At 33.3% G+C, this 21,959-nt stretch overlaps 1 protein-coding gene across 1 annotated transcript; it reads right to left on the bottom strand.

Moving 5' to 3' along the window:
- Positions 1-20,010: 20,010 nt before the first annotated feature.
- On the bottom strand, positions 20,011-21,200 carry LOC133034641 (uncharacterized). The gene is made up of 2 exons (XM_061109856.1): positions 20,816-21,200; positions 20,011-20,735 (listed from the first exon to the last, which is right to left on the bottom strand). The coding sequence occupies exons 1-2, from the start codon at positions 20,980-20,982 to the stop codon at positions 20,555-20,557; spliced, it is 348 nt and encodes a 115-aa protein (XP_060965839.1). The 5' UTR covers positions 20,983-21,200; the 3' UTR covers positions 20,011-20,554.
- Positions 21,201-21,959: the final 759 nt, after the last annotated feature.

The following is a 21,959-nucleotide window of genomic DNA, read 5'->3' as shown; positions in this document are numbered from 1 at the left end:
TTATATTTATATATATATGTATTATATTGTGTGTGACAGTTAATTTATATTATTTAATTAACAAAATATATAACATGATCAAGATTAAAGTATATATAACAATACAAACAATATATAATTAATAAATAATTAAGCCCTGATGATGATCAGTACGTAGCTAGCTAGGTACGTAGTCTCATCATATGCATGATGAGCTTAATTATTTATTACAATAAAGAGGAGAACTCATGATCAAGAACAAGTACATGGAAATGGAAAGACATACAAATATATGAATATGGATCAATATTAATTAATTAATTAACTAATTATCTGTTGCAACAATTTAAGTGTTGCATACACATAGACAGATATTAGTTATTAATTAATATAGCTAGGGGAGACCCTTATTTTGCCAAATAATTAAACCAGAATACGTACGTGTGTATATATATATATTTATATAGAAGAGACCCCTTAAATGTCGATGACATCCAACTTAGCAGCCTCGCCCACTGTGGAGGATTTGGCATTGAGACAGTCTGTGCTGGGCTTAGGGTAAAAGAGTCACAGTACTTGTCATTTCCCACACAATATAATGCCTTTTGGTTCGTACCGTGCATCATGCCTAATCATGAACAAAGAGTCATCTCTGTCTCACCTAGCGCATCGTCTACCATAATAAAGTTATGGTTATTACGATCGAGCCTCGCGAATACATTTTTCTCTACGTTTTTTATGCGTACATTATTCTCGTGGCCAACAACATCCATGAGATAAAAATATGCAAGATTTTTATTCTCAGGGAGTTTATCGAATTTCAAATACGCCTTATTATTCTCAGGATTAACGTGTACGCTGAGATAACTATTATCTACAACTTGAATGATTTTCACTAATCTTTTGGCTCCTGACATTGTTTTGATTGTTTAATTTTTCAAAAGACTAAAGGGAATTATATATATATATATATTTATAATTCAATTTACTCGATGAATATTAATGAGTTCTCATGTTTACTTTCCTACCTATTTATACACTAATTATTGCACCTAGCTAATTTATTTTAATATACATATATACAAAGACTATAAAGACCTATATATAAAAATACACACCAACCAACCTTGCTATTAATACATTATTAATTCATATATAAAGACTATATATGTATCTATCTCAAGCTAGTCTTTCTTTTTATTTTTTCCAGATCACCAATGTGTGTATGCATCATTTGTTAATCATAAAGCAAATACGATTAATATTTCTAGCTTAGATATACATACCAATAAATAATTATAATATAACTACCTAAATAGCATCTTACTATTCCATTCAAATACATATATAGCTAGTCTTTTATTATTATTATTATTAATTTATTTATTTTATTAGTTTTACAATATTTTGCCATCAAATATCATGGCCAACACCATCAAGTTTTTTAATATATATAATAAAATTCAACCATTTTACTTTAATTGGGATGATTGTGATTATTTGTTCTATGTGCTTGAATTTGGTTAGTTTAATTTTAAATAAATTGTGTTTACTTTCTATAGATGATGTTTGAATTAAATTCTTATTAATATAAAATAAATTTATTTTAGTCATTCTTTATTACATTTTACATAAGTATACATATGGCAAAAAATTTATTCTTTTATTTATATATTATTGCTAAGTTCAGTCTTTCTTTGTTCCATAAATAAAAGAAATAAGTCTACACTTTTCCTATATATATTAAATAATTTGTGTTTATACTTTCTATGATAATGTTTTTATTAAATTCTTATTAATATAAAATAAATTTATTATAGACTTTCTTCTTTCTATAAAATAAAAAGTCTAATCTTTCTTTATATATATAAATTTATATAAATAACTTGTATTTTTTATCTGGATTAAATAACTTTGTGTTTACTTTTTGTATATCATGTTTTAATTAAATTCTTATTTGTATAAAATAAATGTAGTAGGACATGTTTCGATGAGCGGTGCTATGTAATTAAAATATTTGTGATTATTTGTTTTATGGGACTTTTTTTCAGTTTTAACTAAAAAAAATAATAATATTACAGAAATACTTCTTGCCGGCCAAATGAATAAATATACAGCCCAAATAAAAAAAAAATTACACAAATATCTCTTACACACATTCAACTCATGATCCATGCTTCATGGGATTGAAACTTTCGTCTGATGAAACTTTCAAGCAACCACCCAGTAACCCAACACAACCGAAAAGAAATCCAACCAGAAAGAGAACCGCTATTAATTTCGGCGATTTCACCTGAAAAGATGAGTGGAATCAATAAAAATAGGGGTTGTTTTGAATTCATAAGAAAAAAAGGGTAAAAAACTACTATGAATTTAACTAGAAATCAAATTTAATTCACATAAAACTAATGTCCTAACTTTAATTTTTCAGATCCATGAAATGCAGATCTCAAAAAATTGAACTAGAGTTCCCAAACAATCCAACTCAACTATAATCCAAAAAAAATTACATTAATATTATAGTAAATATTTATCCTGATGTATTTTCGTGTTTTCCACAACTTACTCTACAAACTGTCACGATCATCTGGATGCCAAACTCCTTTTTGAGATTGTAGGATTTTATAAGCATTCTGAACCCTATATAAACTAGAAGTTTCCTTACTCCAAAACACTATATCTTGTAACTCGTGACTACTCAATGGAATATAAAGGATACAACTCTGATCTCTAGCATTCAACATCAAAAATAACTTCCAAATCCCAAGCATGCTCATTAACTTTCATCAAAGATGATACCTTATTACCGGCCAAGGTAGGTGAAACAGAACTAACAAAAGGATTTGAATCATCAAGAAGTCAAGGCTGCCCTGTTGGGTTTTATGCCCTAAATAAAACTCATTTCATATAATCAGATTTACTTATTAATAAAGATCAAAAATAACATTTTATGTTGCATGGTTCACATGATTAATTTCATGATTATATGTATATAATGTATGAATTCCTTTTAAGTCCAGAACATATGTGTTTGTTAAAGATTATAGTGTTGTCAGCACAGTGGAATATAATCTTTATTATATGTTCAAAAGTTTATTCCCTGATTTGTCAGAACACTGGATTTAGACTGACATGGTATAATCAGCGATAGGTATTCTTACACCTTGGAAAAGTGTCATGTCCTTTCCAGGACATTGGCAAAGTTTACCAGTGTCGGATGTATGGAGTATACATCGGAAGGGACCGATATTGAACTTTGATTAGATATATTAAATTTTACCGTAATATCTATTCAATTCAATATCACCTGTTGATCCTAGATCAAATGATCTTAATCTTGATATGGTTAGGTTCAATCTCAAGAGTGTTATCCGTGTTCTTTGATTTGTTAGTTAAGCCTACTTTTGGGTCAGGGTGATACGTACATTTTGGGAACACGGTAATGCATTTGAGTGGGAGCGCTAACATAAATATGGAATCTATAGCTTCTATTTGGCAAATATAAAGTAAAGGATGATTTCCTTCGAGCTTAACCAAACGAAGATAAATGGTGGAGATCTCATTTCACTTAGGTGAAATATCATTTATACAGGGTTAAGTGTTTTAAGGATAAAATATATTGTAGGGTGTTACGGTAATTTAATCCCTTTACAGTGTAAATCATCTATATAGAGGATCATTGATCACATTAGGGTTATAACAATGGATAACTAATGACGTATCTATATCATGGAACATATAGAGCGTTCTATATGACTGAGAGTGCAATTCCAAGTTCTAAGTGTGGATTCAATGAGGAATTAATAAGTTAGGGAATTTACTTGGTAAATTCAGTTCGACTTATTGGAAGCTCGGTTATATAGACCCATGGTCCCCATACTAGTTGAGACCGTACTGCTTGTAAGACTCAGTTAATTGATTTTAATTAATCAATTATAATTCTAAAAGTTAGACTATGTCTACTTTATGAATTCTCACAGTTTAAGGATGAAATTGTAAAGAAAAGGGTTTCTAGGTTTAATTATTAATAATTGAGAGACTTTGCATGTCTAATTAATAATTATTTTAAATGACAATATTATTTAATAATCTATTTTAGTTATTAAATAATTAGTTTTGGCATTTAAATGATTAGAATTGGAAAAATGGCATTTTTGGAGAAATAGAAATAAAATTGAGGAAACTGCAAAATCCAAGTGAGGCCCATATCACCCTATGGCCAGCCACATGGTTTGTGTTTCCCAATTATTATTTTCATTTTTTAATTGCCATGTAATTGCTAATCAAAGCCTAGCAAAAATAGGAAAGTGGTGGATCACACTAAATAAGGCAGTTAATCAATTACACAGTAAAAGAGGAAACTGTTTATTTGGAAAGTTGTGCTCTCCCTTTTCCTATATAAAGCAACCTTGTTCTCTTCTCTTGCATGGATCATAAGCCACGAAATTAAGAGAGAAAAAGAGAGAAAAATTTCGAAATCCTTGTGAGATGAGTAGTGCCCACACACATCAAGTGGTACCTCAATCATAGTATGTAAGACTATGGAAATTCTGCATCAAAGAAGGAGAAAAGAAGATCCAAGTTCAGATCTTGGTGATGCTCTGCTACAGAAAGGAATCAAGGGCTAGAGATCTGAACGGAAGGAGTCATAATATTCCGCTGCACCCACTGTAAGGTTTTCTAACTTTATATGTGTTTATTTTCATTGTTTTAGAATTCATATTAGGTTGTTAATCCAACATACTTGTTAGTAAATCTAGATCCTGGTAAAATAATTTCCAACAGGCCCAGGATCTAAAAATGAACCAGAGCGTAAAATGCGAGCTTTATATAGTTTGTTGCTTACCAAACTGTTTGGCTGAGTTAAAAATCTCCATCCTTGCTTTCCTAACATAGCATGATTAAAATCATGGGACTAAACCACCTTAAGCTTCATGCATAGCCATCCTATCCTAACGGATCCAGTGAACACCTTCACCTTGAGAGCTATTAGTATGCCACCAGAACTTGGTAATGGATCTTTCTGAATCCTTAGTCACATCCAAAGAAAGTAGGAAAATACTCACGAAAAAATTAGCAATAGCTTGCACGAACATTTTAATGAGAATTTCTTTCCCAACTCTAGAGAGTAATTTCCCATCCCAATGTTGAATTCTCTTTCTAATTTTATCCTTATAACCCAGGATAGTTGTTTTGTTACGACACAAAGTTTTGGGAAAACCAAGGTAAATACTATGCTTATTAGCTTCCACCATTTGAAGAGTGTGACAAAGAGAAACATGTGAAGGAGATCTCACATTAGTACTGAGAAAAATTAAAGATTTAGAAAGATTAACTTTCTACATTAAGCATTCCCATATTTTTAAAGCAATTCCAACACCTTCAAAGCCTCAGATATTGTAGCTTTACAGTAAAGATAACTATCATCAACGAAAAATATGTAAGAGATAACTGGTGTCCAACATACTTGTTAGTAAATCTAGGTCCCCTAAAACATAGAAAATGCCATGGACCACCAACAAGAGTTTTAACCTGCTGAGCCCGCTGTTGAAGGGACAATGTCAAGGCAAACAACCCATGTTTGATGACGATAGTCAAATCTGAGATGCTGGAAGTTTGTCATCGCCATCTCATGGTGTACAATGGACCACTAACGTTCATGAGGTGTTCATGGAGAACGAGGTGCAATGTCAACACTAAGATGAGATTCTTAGACTCAATAGAGAGTCACAAGAGAGGCATGATGCCCAAGAGACCGCGAGACCACCACAAAGTGGAGCCTGTGGGCACCCTGGTACGGAAAGAAGGGGACAACCTCGTGGGAGTTACTCGACTCGTTACCCTGTCAAAAGTTAAGAGAGGTCTAGGTCACGAATGATGATGACCCAAAGTCAGGATACTACTCGTAATACCATACCATAACGACCTTCTCGTGAGAACAATGGCCATGGTAGGAGGAATGAGTGTCACCCATCACAACAACGTCAACGGATAACCTTAATTATTTATTCTATAATTTAATGTAATTTATTCACGCTTTATCCTTATAAATAGTGGGTCACTTTCACTATTCAAGGATCGAATTCCGTTTTCCTGAGAGAGCCATTACACTGCTAAAATCTTCTTGTGATCTTTTCTAAAAAATAAAATCAAAGGGGAGTAGGTCATTACCAAAATTTGGGGCCAAACCTCTATAAATATTTGTTGTTTATTGTTCTCGGTTATTATTATTTATCTAACATATTTGTCATTTTATTGACTGCACGTCGTTGACTAAAAATAAAGTAAACAAGGGTGGAACCGACTAACATCTTAATACTGAAAATACTAAAAACTCTGTACATGTATGTGTGTGTCGCTGTGATTAAGGCTCAAATTTGTACATTTTTAGCCTTTATTTATGCATATATAATTAATATAAATTAAGTATTCCATGGTTTTAATAATGAATTTATTTTAGTTGGAAATATTTAATTTATTTTAAGTTTTGTGTTATTTTTCAGATTTGAGCAAAATGATATAAATGAAATATTGGCATTCTTGAAAAGTGGTATTCTTGCAAAAAGAAAAAGAAAAGATCCAAATTTAGTGGCCCAAGCAATAGTCAAATGGTGATTGCTTTTTCATCAATCAAGGAAGGAGTGTGGTCGTACAAGTAGCGCAAGTGAAGCATTTCCTTTAATATATCGTGTCCCACTCACAAGTTCCCAATAAATATTCATTTCACACCATCCCATATTCAAGCGAGAACCATCAAAAGCACGCCACATGTCTCCCAATTTTCTACTATGCATACAGTACAAGAAGTGTCCCATTTTCCTCAGCTTTTTGTGCCACTAATCTACTTAAGTGGTACACCAAAATACATTTTGTGACCAATATTTTCTACGTAAATAGATCATTTTAGAGAGTGCACAGCATCAGATTTTAGAGTAGAGAAATACACTTTCTCATCTTGTTCTCTCTTATTACTATTTTATTTTACTTATTTTAGTGACAAAAATGAGTGAACTATTTTAGAAATATTGGTGAGGTTAGAGTGTAGCTTTGTACTTTTTATTCTCAATATTGATATTGATTCTTTTGTGCTTCATCTCCATATCTTATTTATTAAATTGTTCTTCGTCTTCTAATTTCTCTTCCAAATTTAATAGTATCTTTTATATAAGTTCAGTCATGCTTTTCTTATGTAAGTTAGGCTATTAATATTTTGTCGATTTATGATATATAATATGGTATGCTGTTAAGTTAGATGTGAGATTCAATTTATTCAAGATTATTTAATTTGTGCTCATAACATATATATCAGTACGTAGCTAGGTACGTAGTCTCATCATATGCATGATGAGCTTAATTATTTATTACAATAAAGAGGAGAACTCATGATCAAGAACAAGTACATGGAAATGGAAAGACATACAAATATATGAATATGGATCAATATTAATTAATTAATTAACTAATTATCTGTTGCAACAATTTAAGTGTTGCATACACATAGACAGATATTAGTTATTAATTAATATAGCTAGGGGAGACCCTTATTTTGCCAAATAATTAAACCAGAATACGTACGTGTGTATATATATATATTTATATAGAAGAGACCCCTTAAATGTCGATGACATCCAACTTAGCAGCCTCGCCCACTGTGGAGGATTTGGCATTGAGACAGTCTGTCTTTGGGCTTAGGGTAAAAGAGTCACAGTACTTGTCATTTCCCACACAATATAATGCCTTTTGGTTCGTCTGTGCATCATGCCTAATCATGAACAAAGAGTCATCTGTCTCACCTAGCGCATCGTCTACCATAATAAAGTTATGGTTATTACGATCGAGCCTCGCGAATACATTTTTCTCTACGTTTTTTATGCGTACATTATTCTCGTGGCCAACAACATCCATGAGATAAAAATATGCAAGATTTTTATTCTCAGGGAGTTTATCGAATTTCAAATACGCCTTATTATTCTCAGGATTAACGTGTACGCTGAGATAACTATTATCTACAACTTGAATGATTTTCACTAATCTTTTGGCTCCCGACATTGTTTTGATTGTTTAATTTTTCAAAAGACTAAAGGGAATTATATATATATATATATTTATAATTCAATTTACTCGATGAATATTAATGAGTTCTCATGTTTACTTTCCTACCTATTTATACACTAATTATTGCACCTAGCTAATTTATTTTAATATACATATATACAAAGACTATAAAGACCTATATATAAAAATACACACCAACCAACCTTGCTATTAATACATTATTAATTCATATATAAAGACTATATATGTATCTATCTCAAGCTAGTCTTTCTTTTTATTTTTTCCAGATCACCAATGTGTGTATGCATCATTTGTTAATCATAAAGCAAATACGATTAATATTTCTAGCTTAGATATACATACCAATAAATAATTATAATATAACTACCTAAATAGCATCTTACTATTCCATTCAAATACATATATAGCTAGTCTTTTACTATTATTATTATTAATTTATTTATTTTATTAGTTTTACAATATTTTGCCATCAAATATCATGGCCAACACCATCAAGTTTTTTAATATATATAATAAAATTCAACCATTTTACTTTAATTGGGATGATTGTGATTATTTGTTCTATGTGCTTGAATTTGGTTAGTTTAATTTTAAATAAATTGTGTTTACTTTCTATAGATGATGTTTGAATTAAATTCTTATTAATACAAAATAAATTTATTTTAGTCATTCTTTATTACATTTTAAATAAATATACACATGGCAATAAATTTACACTTTTATTAATATATTATTGATAAGTTCAGTCTTTCTTTGTTTCATAAATAACAAAAAAAGTCTACACTTTTCCTTTAGATAAATTAAATAATTGTGTATTTTGTATTTTGTATTTTCAGTGTAAAAATTTCTAAAGATTTTGTGTTTATACTTGATCATGTTTTCATTAAATTCTTATTAATATAAATAAATTTATTATAGTCTTTCTTCTTTACATAAAAAAAAGTCTAATCTTTCTTTATATATATGTATGAATATATATTAAATAACTTGTATTTTTTTTTATTTGAATTAAACAACTTTGTGTTTACTTTCTGTAAATCATGTTTTAATTAAATTCTTATTTGTATAAAATAAATGTAGTAGGCCATGATTCGATGAGCGGTGCTATATAATTAAAATATTTGTGATTATTTGTTTTATGGGACTTTTTCAGTTTTAACTAAAAAAAATAATAATATTACAAAAATACTTCCAGCTGGCCAAATAAATAAATATAAAGCCCAAATAAAAAAAAATTACACAAATATCTCTTACACACATTCAACTCATGATCCATGCTTCCTGGGATTGAAACTTTCGTCTGATGAAACTTTCGGGCAACCACCCAGTAACCCAACACAACCGAAAAGAAATTCAACCAGAAAGAGACCGCTATTAATTTCGGCGACTTCACCTGAAAAGACGAGCGAAATCAATAAAAATAGGGATTGTTTTGAATTCATAAAAAAAAGTGCAGAAAACTACTATGAATTTAAATAGAAATCCAATTTAATTCACATAAAACTAATGTCCTAACTTTAATTTTTCAGATCCATGAAATGGAGATCTCAAAAAGTTGAACTAGAGTTCCCAAACAATCTAACTCAAGTATAATCCAAAAAAAATTACATTAATACTATAGTAAAATATTTATCCTGATGTATTTTCGTGTTTTCCAAATTTCTAATGGTAAATTTGTTCATATTAAATCACAAAAAGACATGTAGATAGAGTTACGTACGTGGAAACACTGTTCTGATTTTTAATATTGTTTCATAATAGTTGCATTACCACTACAAAAAAACTTATTTTCGCCGACTAGTTTTTTGGTCATTAATTAGTCACCCAAAATTTTTTACGACCAATTATTTTTAGTCGCCATTTAGTCACTGAAAGTCGGTCGTAGAAAAAATTTAGTGACTAAAATATTTTGTGGCAAATAGTGTTATTTTTTATGACTAAAATTTAGTCACAAAATATATTACATTTAGTCACAATAAATTTGATATATTAATCATTTGAATTCCATTAATGTAAACTCTTAACCAAATATTTTAGTTGGCAATAATAAATAAATAATTATATAAATTAATTATTTAGTGACAAATGTTTAGTTTTAAAAACGAATTTATAAAATTATTTTTAATTTTAAATTTGGAGTTTACATTCATTTAAATTATAAGCAAAAACAAATAATTCAAAAGACAAAATACTAGACAACAACTAGACCAAATATAAGATCAACAGCAAAACATAGCTGTCACTACAATTTATTTATTGAAATTCCACTCTGCATTGTCTTGTGCTAAAACTATATCATCAATCTTCAAGAGACCCAAGCTCCTAGCAACAATCTTGACACTTTTTGCAGTAATCTCGTGTCATGTTCTTTATTAAAAATCACTGCACAAAACATGAACAATTAGTCACTATTAATTTCATTCAATCGGTCACTATATATGTATGCTTATGTTTCACTGGTCATCCATAACCCAAACAAAGCAGATACAAAAGAGACCCTTTTCTCTACAATCAAAATTCAAAACTTGTTGTAACTAGTCCTTATGTTAATATGCCCTGCTATGCATAATACTCTCTTAAATAAAGCAACTAAATCACACAAAACCATATAGATATAGTTACTACTTTCAGTACTTCATTATAAATTTTTTAGAAGCAATTCATCCTTTAATGAACAATAAATAAATAATATACAGTTGTATAAATTTTTTGCTAACAGTTATTTCTCCACATATTACTATTAAGGTACACACAGGACATGTGCTTTGCACAAGAACATCTTTAATATGCAGTTGAGTTAAGGTTAGCAAACAATGAGATAAGGCTCTCCAAAGCAAGTTGAGAACCTTTGGGGGTACTTTAAGTTAACTTACTCTACAAACTATCACGATCATGTGGATGCCAAACTCCTTTTTGAGATTGTAGGATTTTATAAGCACTCTGAACCCTATATAGACTAGAAGTTTCCTTACTCCAAAACATTCTATCTTGTAACTCGTGATTACTCAATGTAATGTAAAGGATACAACTCTGATCTCTAGCATTCAACATCAAAAATAACTTCCATATCCCAAGCATGCATTAACTTTCATCAGAGATGATACCTTATTACCGACCAAGGTAGGTGAAACAGAACTAACAAAAGGATTTGAATCATCAAGAAGCCAAGGCTGGCCCAGGATCTAAAAATGAACCAGAGGAGAAATACTGAGCTTTATATAGCTTGCTGCTTACCAAACTGTTTGGCTGAGTTAAAAATCTCCATCGATCGTTGCTTTCCTAACATAGCATGATTAAAATCATGGGACCAAACCATGCACCTTAAGCTTCATGCATAGCCATCCTATCCTAACGGATCCAGTGAACACCTTTACCTTGACAGCTATTAGTATGCCACCAGAACTTGGTAATGGATCTTTCTGAATCCTTAGTCACATCCAAAGAAAGTAGGAAAATACTCATGGAAAAATTAGCAAGAGCTTTCACAAACATTTTAATGAGAATTTCTTTCCCAACTCTAGAGAGTAATTTCCCATCCCAATGTTGAATTCTCTTTCTAATTTTATCCTTAAGAAAACCCAGGATAGTTGTTTTGTTACGACACAAAGGTTTCGGAAAACCAAGGTAAATACTATGCTTATTAGCTTCCACCATTTGAAGAGTGTGACAAAGAGAAACATGTGATGGTGATCTCACATTAGTACTGAGAAAAATTAAAGATTTAGAAAGATTAACTTTCTACATTAAGCATTCCCATATTTTTAAAGCAATTCCAACACCTTCAAAGCCTCAGATATTGTAGCTTTACAGTAAAGATAACTATCATCAACGAAAAACATGTGAGAGATAACTGGTGTCCACCGACAAAATTTAATACCATGAATGCACTTCTTAGTCTTGTACTTATGAATAAGCGTAGAGAGCCCTTTCACACACATAATAAACAAATACGCACTACTACAAAAATGAGTTTTAGTGACACGCATTGAGAGATTCTGAATCTTTTTAGTGACACATCACTGCGTGTCACTAATGTGGGTGATTGGAAAAGCAGTATTTAGTGACCCTTCAGATTGGGTCACTAAACCATTTTAGTGTCACCCACTGCGCGTCACTGTAGCCTTTCAGAGTCTCACATTTGTCAGACTGCAAAAATAATGGTGTCCTTCGCAGAGCGTCACTATATATACAATATATCTTTTCTTTTCTTTTTTTAATTTTTTAATTTTAGCTGAATATATAATATTTTAATAAATTATTTAATAATTTATTTAGTTGGTGCTAAAATTAAAATGGAAACAAAAAAAAACACAAAATTTACAATTTATTTTTACACTGATTTTATACCAAAAAAAAGGGAAATTACCTAATATACTATTTTTTTAACTTTTTTTTTTTCAAATTTACAGTTTGGGTTTCTAATTAAAGTGGTTGCAACGCTAGTTGCAATAGGGGTTTCTATACGATTTTTTGTTGCAATTTAGGTTGCAGCGCTAGTTGCAATAGGGGTTTGTATGTAGAATTTCGTAAAAATGCAAAAAAAAAAAAACTGTTTTAAAGTGTAAAAATAAAAAAGCCCCAAAAAAATTAGAAGAATAGTTTTTTATAATCTCACTAAGCAATAAAAAGGAAAATAAAAATCTCCAGATGTGGAAATTATAGAAACTTCATGAACAATTAAAAAGATACAAATACAAAAAATGTACACAATAAATCTGTATACTCGAGTACAACTGAGGCCACCATTGTTCCTGCAAACAAGAACAATTTTTCATGAACAAAAAGACTAAAACTTAAGTATCTCCACAAATAATTTTTGGCTGTAACAAGTTTTTAGGCATGTAAAAACGTAAAAGATATACAAAAAAAAGATCTGGTTGTTGGTGTAGCTCGGATCTCCATGAATAGCGACTCGTCTAGTGATCCACGACAGAGCGAGACGGAGATGGGAGGAAGAAGAGCACGATTTGGGTCTCGAATTTTCTGGGATAATAACGACGCCAATACAGTGGGGGGTCTTTGTTCGAGTCTTCAGGCTACTGTCTTGGGCGTTTCTGTGGGGCGACGACCGACAGTGGAGCTGAGTTCGCACAAAGAATTGAGAGGAAGAGAACATATTGGTGGGTTGTCGTCGACGGTTTAAAGAGAGAGAGAGGTTGTTCGCTCATCTGGACTGAGAGAGATGAACGCAGAAAATCAAGAGGCGGCTGAGAGAAATATCTAGCTGTTAGGGTTTCTTTTCATTTGAGAGTTAAAATAGTTTACTTAAAAAAAATTAAAGGTAAAGTGTTGGTGTGTTATTAATAATTAGTGTATACGTGTGTATCACTATTTTTTTAAACAGACATTCATTTTTAAATAAAAATAATATATTAATTATAAATGTTTTTTTATTAAGTAGTGTATACTTAGCCACTTAAGATTTTCTTAATACATGATATATATAGTGACGAGTCAAGTGTGTTGGGGTATGTTTATCCAATCGCGTTTGGCGTGTTACTGTAAGCCAATATTTTTTTTTTTTTTAAAAAAATAATATAAATTATTGGAGTTACTCTTTAGTGACACCTCATATCTTTGGTGACATGCATTACGGGACACTAACACTGAATTTGTAGTCATTTTGTGCGTGTCACTAAAACTCACCCTTAAATTTTTAGTGACCCACACTTTTGTGCGTGTCACTTAAGAGTGTCAGTAAAACTCACTTTTGTAGTAGTGACGAAAGGGTCCCCTTGCCGAATGCCACCACATTGTATAATTGGATCCATCTCATGCCCATCATGAATGACATGATAAGACAAAGTAGAAACACAAACCATAACTAAGTGAATCCACCACTCAAGAAATCACATTTTCCTCAAAATAGCCTCAAGATAAGCCCACTCAATTCTATCATAAGCCTGACTCATATTGATCTTAAGGGCCATATTTCCACCATTTCCTCAACGCTTCCTTTTCAAATAATGCATAACTTCATAAAGGACCATGACATTATCTTAGATAAGGTGCCCTGGTATAAATGCACTCTGAGTATCAGCCACCACAGTTTCCAAAAAACCTTTCATCCTATTTACTAAAACCTTTGTAACTATTTTCATCAAAACATTACAAAGAGAGATAGGACGTAAGTCTCTAAGAGAAACATGACTCTTCTTCTTCGGAATATGGACTATATTTGTGTTGTTCAAGCCATCTTTTAAAACACCACGAGCAAAAAACTGTCGAACCAAACTCACTACATCACTACCAACAACCGCCCAATTTTTCTGATAGAATGGTGGTGCCATACCATCTAGGCTCGGAGACTTATTTGGATGCATCTAAAACAAAGCATCCTTGACCTCTTTCTCCAAGACTGGTTTAAGAAGTTCCATATTTTGGACAATCGTGATAGAACAAGGGATACAATTGATCACTTCTGCCCAATTGGAATGAGAAGACCTAAATAACTCTTGGAAATAAATAGTAATAAGATCTAATAAACAACTTTCCCAATCAACCCACGTACTCACCCCTCTAATTTTGAAGTTTATGAATATGGTTTGTACGATTTTGAGACCCAGTACTAGTAGCGTGAAAAAACTTATTGTTTTCATCACCCACATTAAGCCAAAGTTGCTTCAAATGCTGCCTCAAAAAGATTTCTCGTTGATCAAAAATTTAAAACAATAACTTCTTCACCTCCTGAAATCTTGCCACTGAAGTGTTATCTCACTTATTCCTATTTGTAGGAGTACCAAATAAATGCTATCCTAATTTACTCACTATTGATGATTTAATGCAATTTTCATGTTCAATTCCTTACCTATTGTTATACTCTGATTTTTTTTTTTTTGAGAGAAAGTGGAAAATTTTTATTAACTTGAAAAGCACTCTTCTCTTACAATAGAAAGTAAATCAGATGAGGCGGTAGCCTCATTAAACATACGGTCTGACGTAAAACAAGACTGTCTTGCAATGCAATGAGCAGCCCGATTTGCAGATCGTTTTACAAAAGAAAGAAAAACATTATGTAATTCAGAATGAAGCATCCGGCAATCCTGAACAAGAAGCCCAAACTGAGATGGCATTTGAATCTGACTATTAATGGCTTGAACAACAACTAAAGAGTCAGTTTCGATTTCCACCTCAGTTAAAGCTTTCGTTTTGATCCAACTCAATGCCTCCTTGACCCCCATAATCTCAGCAATCTCTGGGGAAACCGCACCAAATTTGCTACTTGAAAAAGCTTCAATTAGCTTGCCATTGGAATCTCGAAGAAGAAAGCCCATGCCAAACCGATTATCAGCCGCAAAGATAGCCCCATCGACATTGATCTTGAACTTTGTTGAAACCGGTTTTGTCCAATGCTCAATACCCTTACTAAAATTAACATTTAGTAAAGGTATGGTACCATTTGATTGAGCATTTTGCCAATTGTCAAGATTAGTTTTTGCCGATCGAATTACCTCCAAAGCAGTAGTCGATTTGTTATTCCATAAAAGATCATTACGAGCCATCCAAAGTCGCCAAGTGATCATAGCCGCTTCCTCAACAACGGCCTTCCTGCAATGCAGCAGTAAATCACAAAACCAGCTGCTGAAGTCAGCGTGTCCAGTACCAGCAGCATCAGTCGAGGCCAAGTTCCAGCAGGAACGTGCGAAGTTGCACCTGAGAAGAACATGAGAAGCTGTCTCAGGTTCCAGTTTGCACATGGGACAAGTGAGGTCGACTGGAACATGTCTATTCGAGAGCTGCAATTTGGTAGGAAGACAGCCTGCAAGAACTCTCCAAATCAAATGCTGAACCTTGGCAGGGACATGTAAATTCCAGATTTGTTTCCAATGAGCCTCACCTCCTGTACTCGGCCAATCTCCATTGATAGCTTGCAAAAGCTTGTAGGCACTTCGGACTGAATAAATTCCACTGGTTTCCTTAGCCCAATACCAGCAATCACTCCCACGAGAGTTACTCAAAGGAATGGAGAGGATTAAATCACGATCATGTTGATTAAACATGTCTCGGATCAAGTCAGTATCCCATTCTCTTGAAGACATTTGAAGCAGACTATCAACCGATCTACCCTCGAAGCTTGGGTGGTAAGATGTTACGAATTTGTTGTCAACATTTGGGAGCCATGGATCTTTCAAGATTGATGTTGTTTTTCCATCAGAGATGGCTCGTAAAGCACCCGCCTGAACAACATCTTTTGCCTCCAAAATGCTACGCCAAATAAAGCTGGGATTAGGTCCTAACTCAGCAGTTAAGAAGTTACCTTTTGGGAAATATCTCGCCTTATAAACTCTTGCTACTAAAGAATTTTCATTAGTAAGCAAACGCCACCCTTGTTTCCCAAGAAAGGCCAAGTTATAGTCCCTGAGATTCCGAAAACCAAGTCCACCAACATCTTTGTGACAACAAAGCTTACGCCAACTGAGCCAACTTACTCCTTTAGCCGAACCCTTCCCTTGTGATTTCCACCAAAATTTAGCCATTAACCCCTCAAGACTAGAACATATTTCTTTTGTGAGAAGAAATACACTCATAGCGTAACTTGGAAGAGATTGGGCCACAGACTTCAGCAAAACCTCTTTCCCGGCCTTAGAAAGAAACTTAGTTTCCCAACTCTGAATTTTCTTAATCATCTTCTCCTTTAGAAAACCCAAGATGGCATTTTTACTTCTTCCCATAGTACAAGGTAGACCCAAATAAGTACTATGATCAGAAGCAGGAGTCATACCAAGAAGTTGACAAAGATGATCCCGATCAGCAGAAGCCACATTATTACTAAAGAAGACTGATGACTTGTTGAAGTTGATTTTCTGACCCGAAGCTCGCTCATAAATATCAAGAAGCCGAAGTACACTATCAACCTCCTGCTCACTAGCTGCACAAAAAATATAACTATCATCTGCGAACAGCATATGAGAAATAACAGGAGCGTTTCGAGCAACACGACACCCTGTTAGCCAATGTTTACGCACGAACATATTAACCAGAGCAGAGAATCCTTCAGCACATATCAAAAATAGGTAGGGAGAGAGTGGATCACCCTGCCTAATACCTCTACTAGGAACAATGGAACCAAAAACTTTGCCCCCATGAGTAATCTTGTAAGTAACAGAGGACACGCAAAACATAATCAATGCCACAATTTGACTAGAGAACCCCATTTTAAGCATCATGAGTTCAAGAAAAGCCCATTCCACCCTATCATATGCTTTACTCATATCTAATTTGAGGGCCATGTTACCTTTTTTACCCATTCGTTTCCTTTTAAGATAATGCATTATCTCAAAAGAAATCATGATATTATCTGAGATTAATCTTCCTTGAATAAAAGCACTCTGAGTCTCAGAAATAACACAAGGTAGAACATTCTTCAGTCTATTAGCAAGGACTTTAGATATGACTTTGTACACCACATTACAGAGTGAGATAGGACGGAGATCCATCATAGTTTCAGGTTGTTTCTTCTTTGGAATAAGAACAATATTAGTTTCATTAAGCAAAGGAGAAAAAGAACCTGACCCAAAGAAGCTGCGTACTTGCGAAATGACATCACCACCCACCACATCCCAGCATTTTTGGAAAAAACCCGGAGTCATGCCGTCAGGTCCAGGTGATTTATCAGGATGCATTTGAAAAAGGGCTCTGCGAACTTCTTCATCTGTAATCGGCTCCAATAATAAAGAGTTTTGCTCCACCGTGACAACATTTGGAATTACATCCGTGACTTCCCGAGGTTCCAGCAATGTAGAAGAAAATAAATTTCTAAAGTAATCAATCATAAGGCCTTCCAAGTTGTTCTCCCAATCAATCCACACGCCATTATCATTTTTCAGCTTGTGAATCGAGTTGTTTCTCCTTCTTGAAGTAGCCATAGCATGAAAGTATTTAGAATTCTGATCTCCCTCCTTAAGCCATAACTGTTTCGATCGTTGGCGCCAAAAAATCTCCTTCTGAATCAACACTTCTTGCAGCCTACTTTCTGCATTTTTATACTGTTGGACCGAAGCTTCATCCCTACCATTCTTCCATTTTTTAATCTCATTTTTACAATCCCGAATGCGAGCTTTGAAGTTGCCTACATAGTCTTTTCCCCATACCAGCAAGTTCTCACCACAACTATGAATTTTATCCATGACGGAGCTACCAGCAGCCGCTTCCCAAGTGTCACGAATTAGCTGTAAACAAACTTGTTCTCGGAGCCATAAGTTCTCAAATCTGAACCTCTTGTGGATCTCTTTCTTTTGAACAACATCCAAAGTTAGTTGAATCGGGCAATGATCCGACGTTGATACTTCAAGGTTAACCAACTTCGCAAGTGGAAAAGAATCAAGCCAAGTTTGAGAGACTAAAGCCCTATCAATCCGAACCTCAATCCAAGCACTTGTACCCCGCCCCTTTTCCCAAGTGTAGGGATAGCCACCTAGCTCCAAATCAACTAAATTGCACTCTTCTAACATGTTTCCAAAACCTTCAATAAGCCAATTGGGATATGGAAGACCACCCCTCTTATCAGATTGCGACGTAACATTGTTAAGGTCCCCAATAACACACCAAGGCAGAGAATAGTTATCTTTGAGAGACCGAATTTGATTCCAAGTATTCCTCCTAAGACTTCGATTTGGTTCTCCATAAAGGCCCGTAAGCCTCCATTTTCTCCCATCGCTCTCTAGAATTTCAACATCAATGTAATTCCCCCCATAGCCTAATAACTTAACATCACTACTATCTCGCCACAACATAGCCACTCCCCCACTTTTTCCTCGAGCATCAACTGAAAAAACTCCCTCAAAACCCAGAGCCACACGAATCCTCTCCAAAGCTTCAGACTTAGACAAAGTTTCACAAAGAAAAATAACTTTGGGCTGCTTTTGGATAACAAGATCCTTCAAGAATTGACTAGCCCATGGGTTCCCAAGAATGCCCGTGAGTTAACGCCCAGTAAGAAGATAAAAGTTGCCTTGGGCAACCATGGGCAAGTTGCTTTGCTTGCTTCTCACCAAAGTATTGATGCCTTTCACGTCATGGACCCTATTAAAGACTCCATTCATAGTGACTCTCGAGATCTCAAAGAGGTTATTGTGGAGATTGTTGCTATGAAGCACGAAAAGCCATCAAAAAGGGCCAAATTTAGCTAGCAGACTGGGCCAACCTTTATCCAGAGCCCTTGAGTTAAGAGGCAGACACTACTACAAAAACACCCTTTAGAGGCGGTTTTTAAGCCCTTTCAGCGTCGGTTTTCGCGAAATTCGCTACCGACGCTGATCAGGGCGACGCTAAAGGGTTTATATGAACCGACGCCATCTATACCCCTATGGCGTCGGTTATTAGCTAGGAACCGACGCCATAGGGGTATATATGGCGTCGGTTCCTAGGCAATAACCGACGCCATATGTGGCGTAGCAACCGACGCCAAAACTCCTCAGATTTCAGTTTTTTTCATTTTTTTTAATTTAATTATATTATTTTAATTTTATATTTATTAATTTATATATTATTTTATTTAATTTAAATTACATATTTATTTAAATTTTAAATTACATATTTATTTAATTTAATTATATATTAATTACATATTTATTTAATTTAATTATATATTAATTACATATTTATTTAATTTAATTATATATTAATTACATATTTATTTAATTTAATTATATATTAATTACATTTTAAATTAAATAGTAATTAAATTTGGGTAAAAACATAATTTGATTTCATAAAAGTAATTAAATATTACACAAACATGTAAAATTAGTTAAAAATATTAATAAGTTAATAAATCTAATTACAAGTTAATCTATAAAAATAACATAATGAAGAAAAATTCTTCGTCCTTTGAACCTCAATCGTCACCGTGAATCACCGCCATCAATTGTTCGATCCACTTTCGCTGTAGTGGTAACAATTCTGTTTTTGGATCGTATTGCTTCTTACCACCAAACTGTTAAAAAAATAAAAAATTTATATTAGTTTATGTATATGTATATTATATATTTGTTATTATAAAATTTATATACTATGATCAATAATTAAAACTTACAGCTTTTTGATCTTGTATGTAACGGTTGGGGTTGGCACGTGCGACGATGTCAGTGATATATTTCAAAACATAAAAACCGCATTCTTGGCTTTTAGGTTGTCTTGGACAGTTTGCTTGTGAAATTCCTTGCCACGGGCCAAGATACTGATGTGCGTCCCCTATATACATGAATGCCCTGTTTAGGAAAATTATATTAGCATTTCAATTCGTTAGTTAATTTAAATTCGTTACATAAGAAGTCATTAAATTATTACCTTCCGATCATTTGTTCTATTTCTTTGGGAATTGGGCGGCCTTTTACAGGGTTTAAATGGATAATTTTCCTTGGCGCAACCACCACTAGCGTCCAATGCATCCTAGAAAATTATATTGGAATATAAGTAAGATAGTATAAAAATAATTTGAAGACATAATATAGAAATGAACAATTAGCACTAAAGAATTTAATAAAGTTTACTCGATATTCTAAGGAATAAAGAACATTTGGTGGTTGTTGTTCATTAATGATAACCAATTAGCCAATCGTCTTGCCGCATCGTCAAAAGACTGACTCTGTTCTTCATCGTTGATCCCATGCACTGTGAGAAGCTCTGGGTCGTAAAACTTGAAAAATTTTCTCAGACCGTTGATGCTCTCCCATATGTGCCTGCCAAAAAAAGTGTTAGTGCCTTATAATAATTTAACTATAATTTGATATAAGGTTAATTAGATTAAAGAAGAGTATACATCATTCCAAACAGCATTCCCTGGTTGCCGATGTAGTCACACGTAGCAACCTGCTGCAAATCCTCTCCAGATAACGTGATCTGGGTACGCGGTGCAATGAATGCTCGGGGGACAGGAATTGTGATTATATCACGTTTATCTTTGAGCCTTAGGAATTCATGAATCATCCATTTTAGCGAATTAGCACTACTACAATGTTAGCCTTTAGAGGCAGTTTTTTCAACCCCATTTATAAAAAGGGAAGCTAAAGGGTGTGAAAATACCCGCTATGTTCGAAATTGACATTTAGAGGCGGTTTTTTGATAAAAACCGTAGGTATAAAATTGCATTATACCATTTAGAGGCGGTTGGAAATTAAATTTTATTTTTTTTTTCTGAAATACCCTATGGCGTCGGTTCCTTCATAGGAACCGACGGCATAGGGTACACGAAAACCTGACACGTGTACCCTATGCCGTCGGTTCCTATGAAGGAACCGACGCCATAGGGTCGATCTCTGAATAACCCTATGGCTTCGTCTTCCTCCTTCATTTCACTCAGCCATTTCCCCACCCAGCAAAAACCAGAGAGCAAAACCTCCAGCCTAAACCCTCGCCCAGCCACCTTCTCCCCACCTTATCTCCCTCATTTCTCAACCATTTCAGCCCATTTTTTTTTTAAAATCCTCCATTTTCGATACTAAATAACATACACCTAAAAAGTTTTGATTTTTTAGCCTCTAAAAGTGTCATCCGAACCCAAATACTAAACTTTGGGTGTGAAATCCGGCCACCCATTTTTGTTGAGAAATTGTTCAATCTCAACCTCGTTTAAGGTATAAATATTGCTTCTATTCTTATTGTATTATGTATATTGTTTTATTTTTTGTTTTTGTAAATTATTATTTGAGTTTTTTTTATTTTATTAGTAATATTATTGTGTTTTATGTGTATAGTGTCGGGATTTTTTACGGTGGTTGTCGGATTGCGGTTATTAGGTAATAATTTATACCTCAATGTATAGTATATATATGTATTTGTATATTTTATTGAATATTTCTATATAATGTGTGTATATATTGTGTGTGTGTATATTTTTTATGAAAATAAATTTTGTAATTGTATTTTATATATTTTTTGCAATATATATTTATTGTGAATAAAAT

The sequence above is a fragment of the Cannabis sativa genome, chromosome 2, assembly GCF_029168945.1.
Source record: "Cannabis sativa cultivar Pink pepper isolate KNU-18-1 chromosome 2, ASM2916894v1, whole genome shotgun sequence".
NCBI lineage: Eukaryota > Viridiplantae > Streptophyta > Magnoliopsida > Rosales > Cannabaceae > Cannabis > Cannabis sativa.
Note: the sequence above shows the minus strand (reverse complement) of the source record. Positions and strands in the feature narration are given on the sequence as shown.

Coding starts and splice junctions, on each gene's coding strand:
- LOC133034641 (XM_061109856.1), bottom strand. CDS start 20,982: ATGATTCATGAATTCCTAAGGCTCAAAGATAAACGTGATATAATCACA. Junction 20,736..20,815: donor GGAATGCTGTTTGGAATGAT/GTATACTCTTCT, acceptor TTTTTTTGGCAG/GCACATATGGGAGAGCATCA.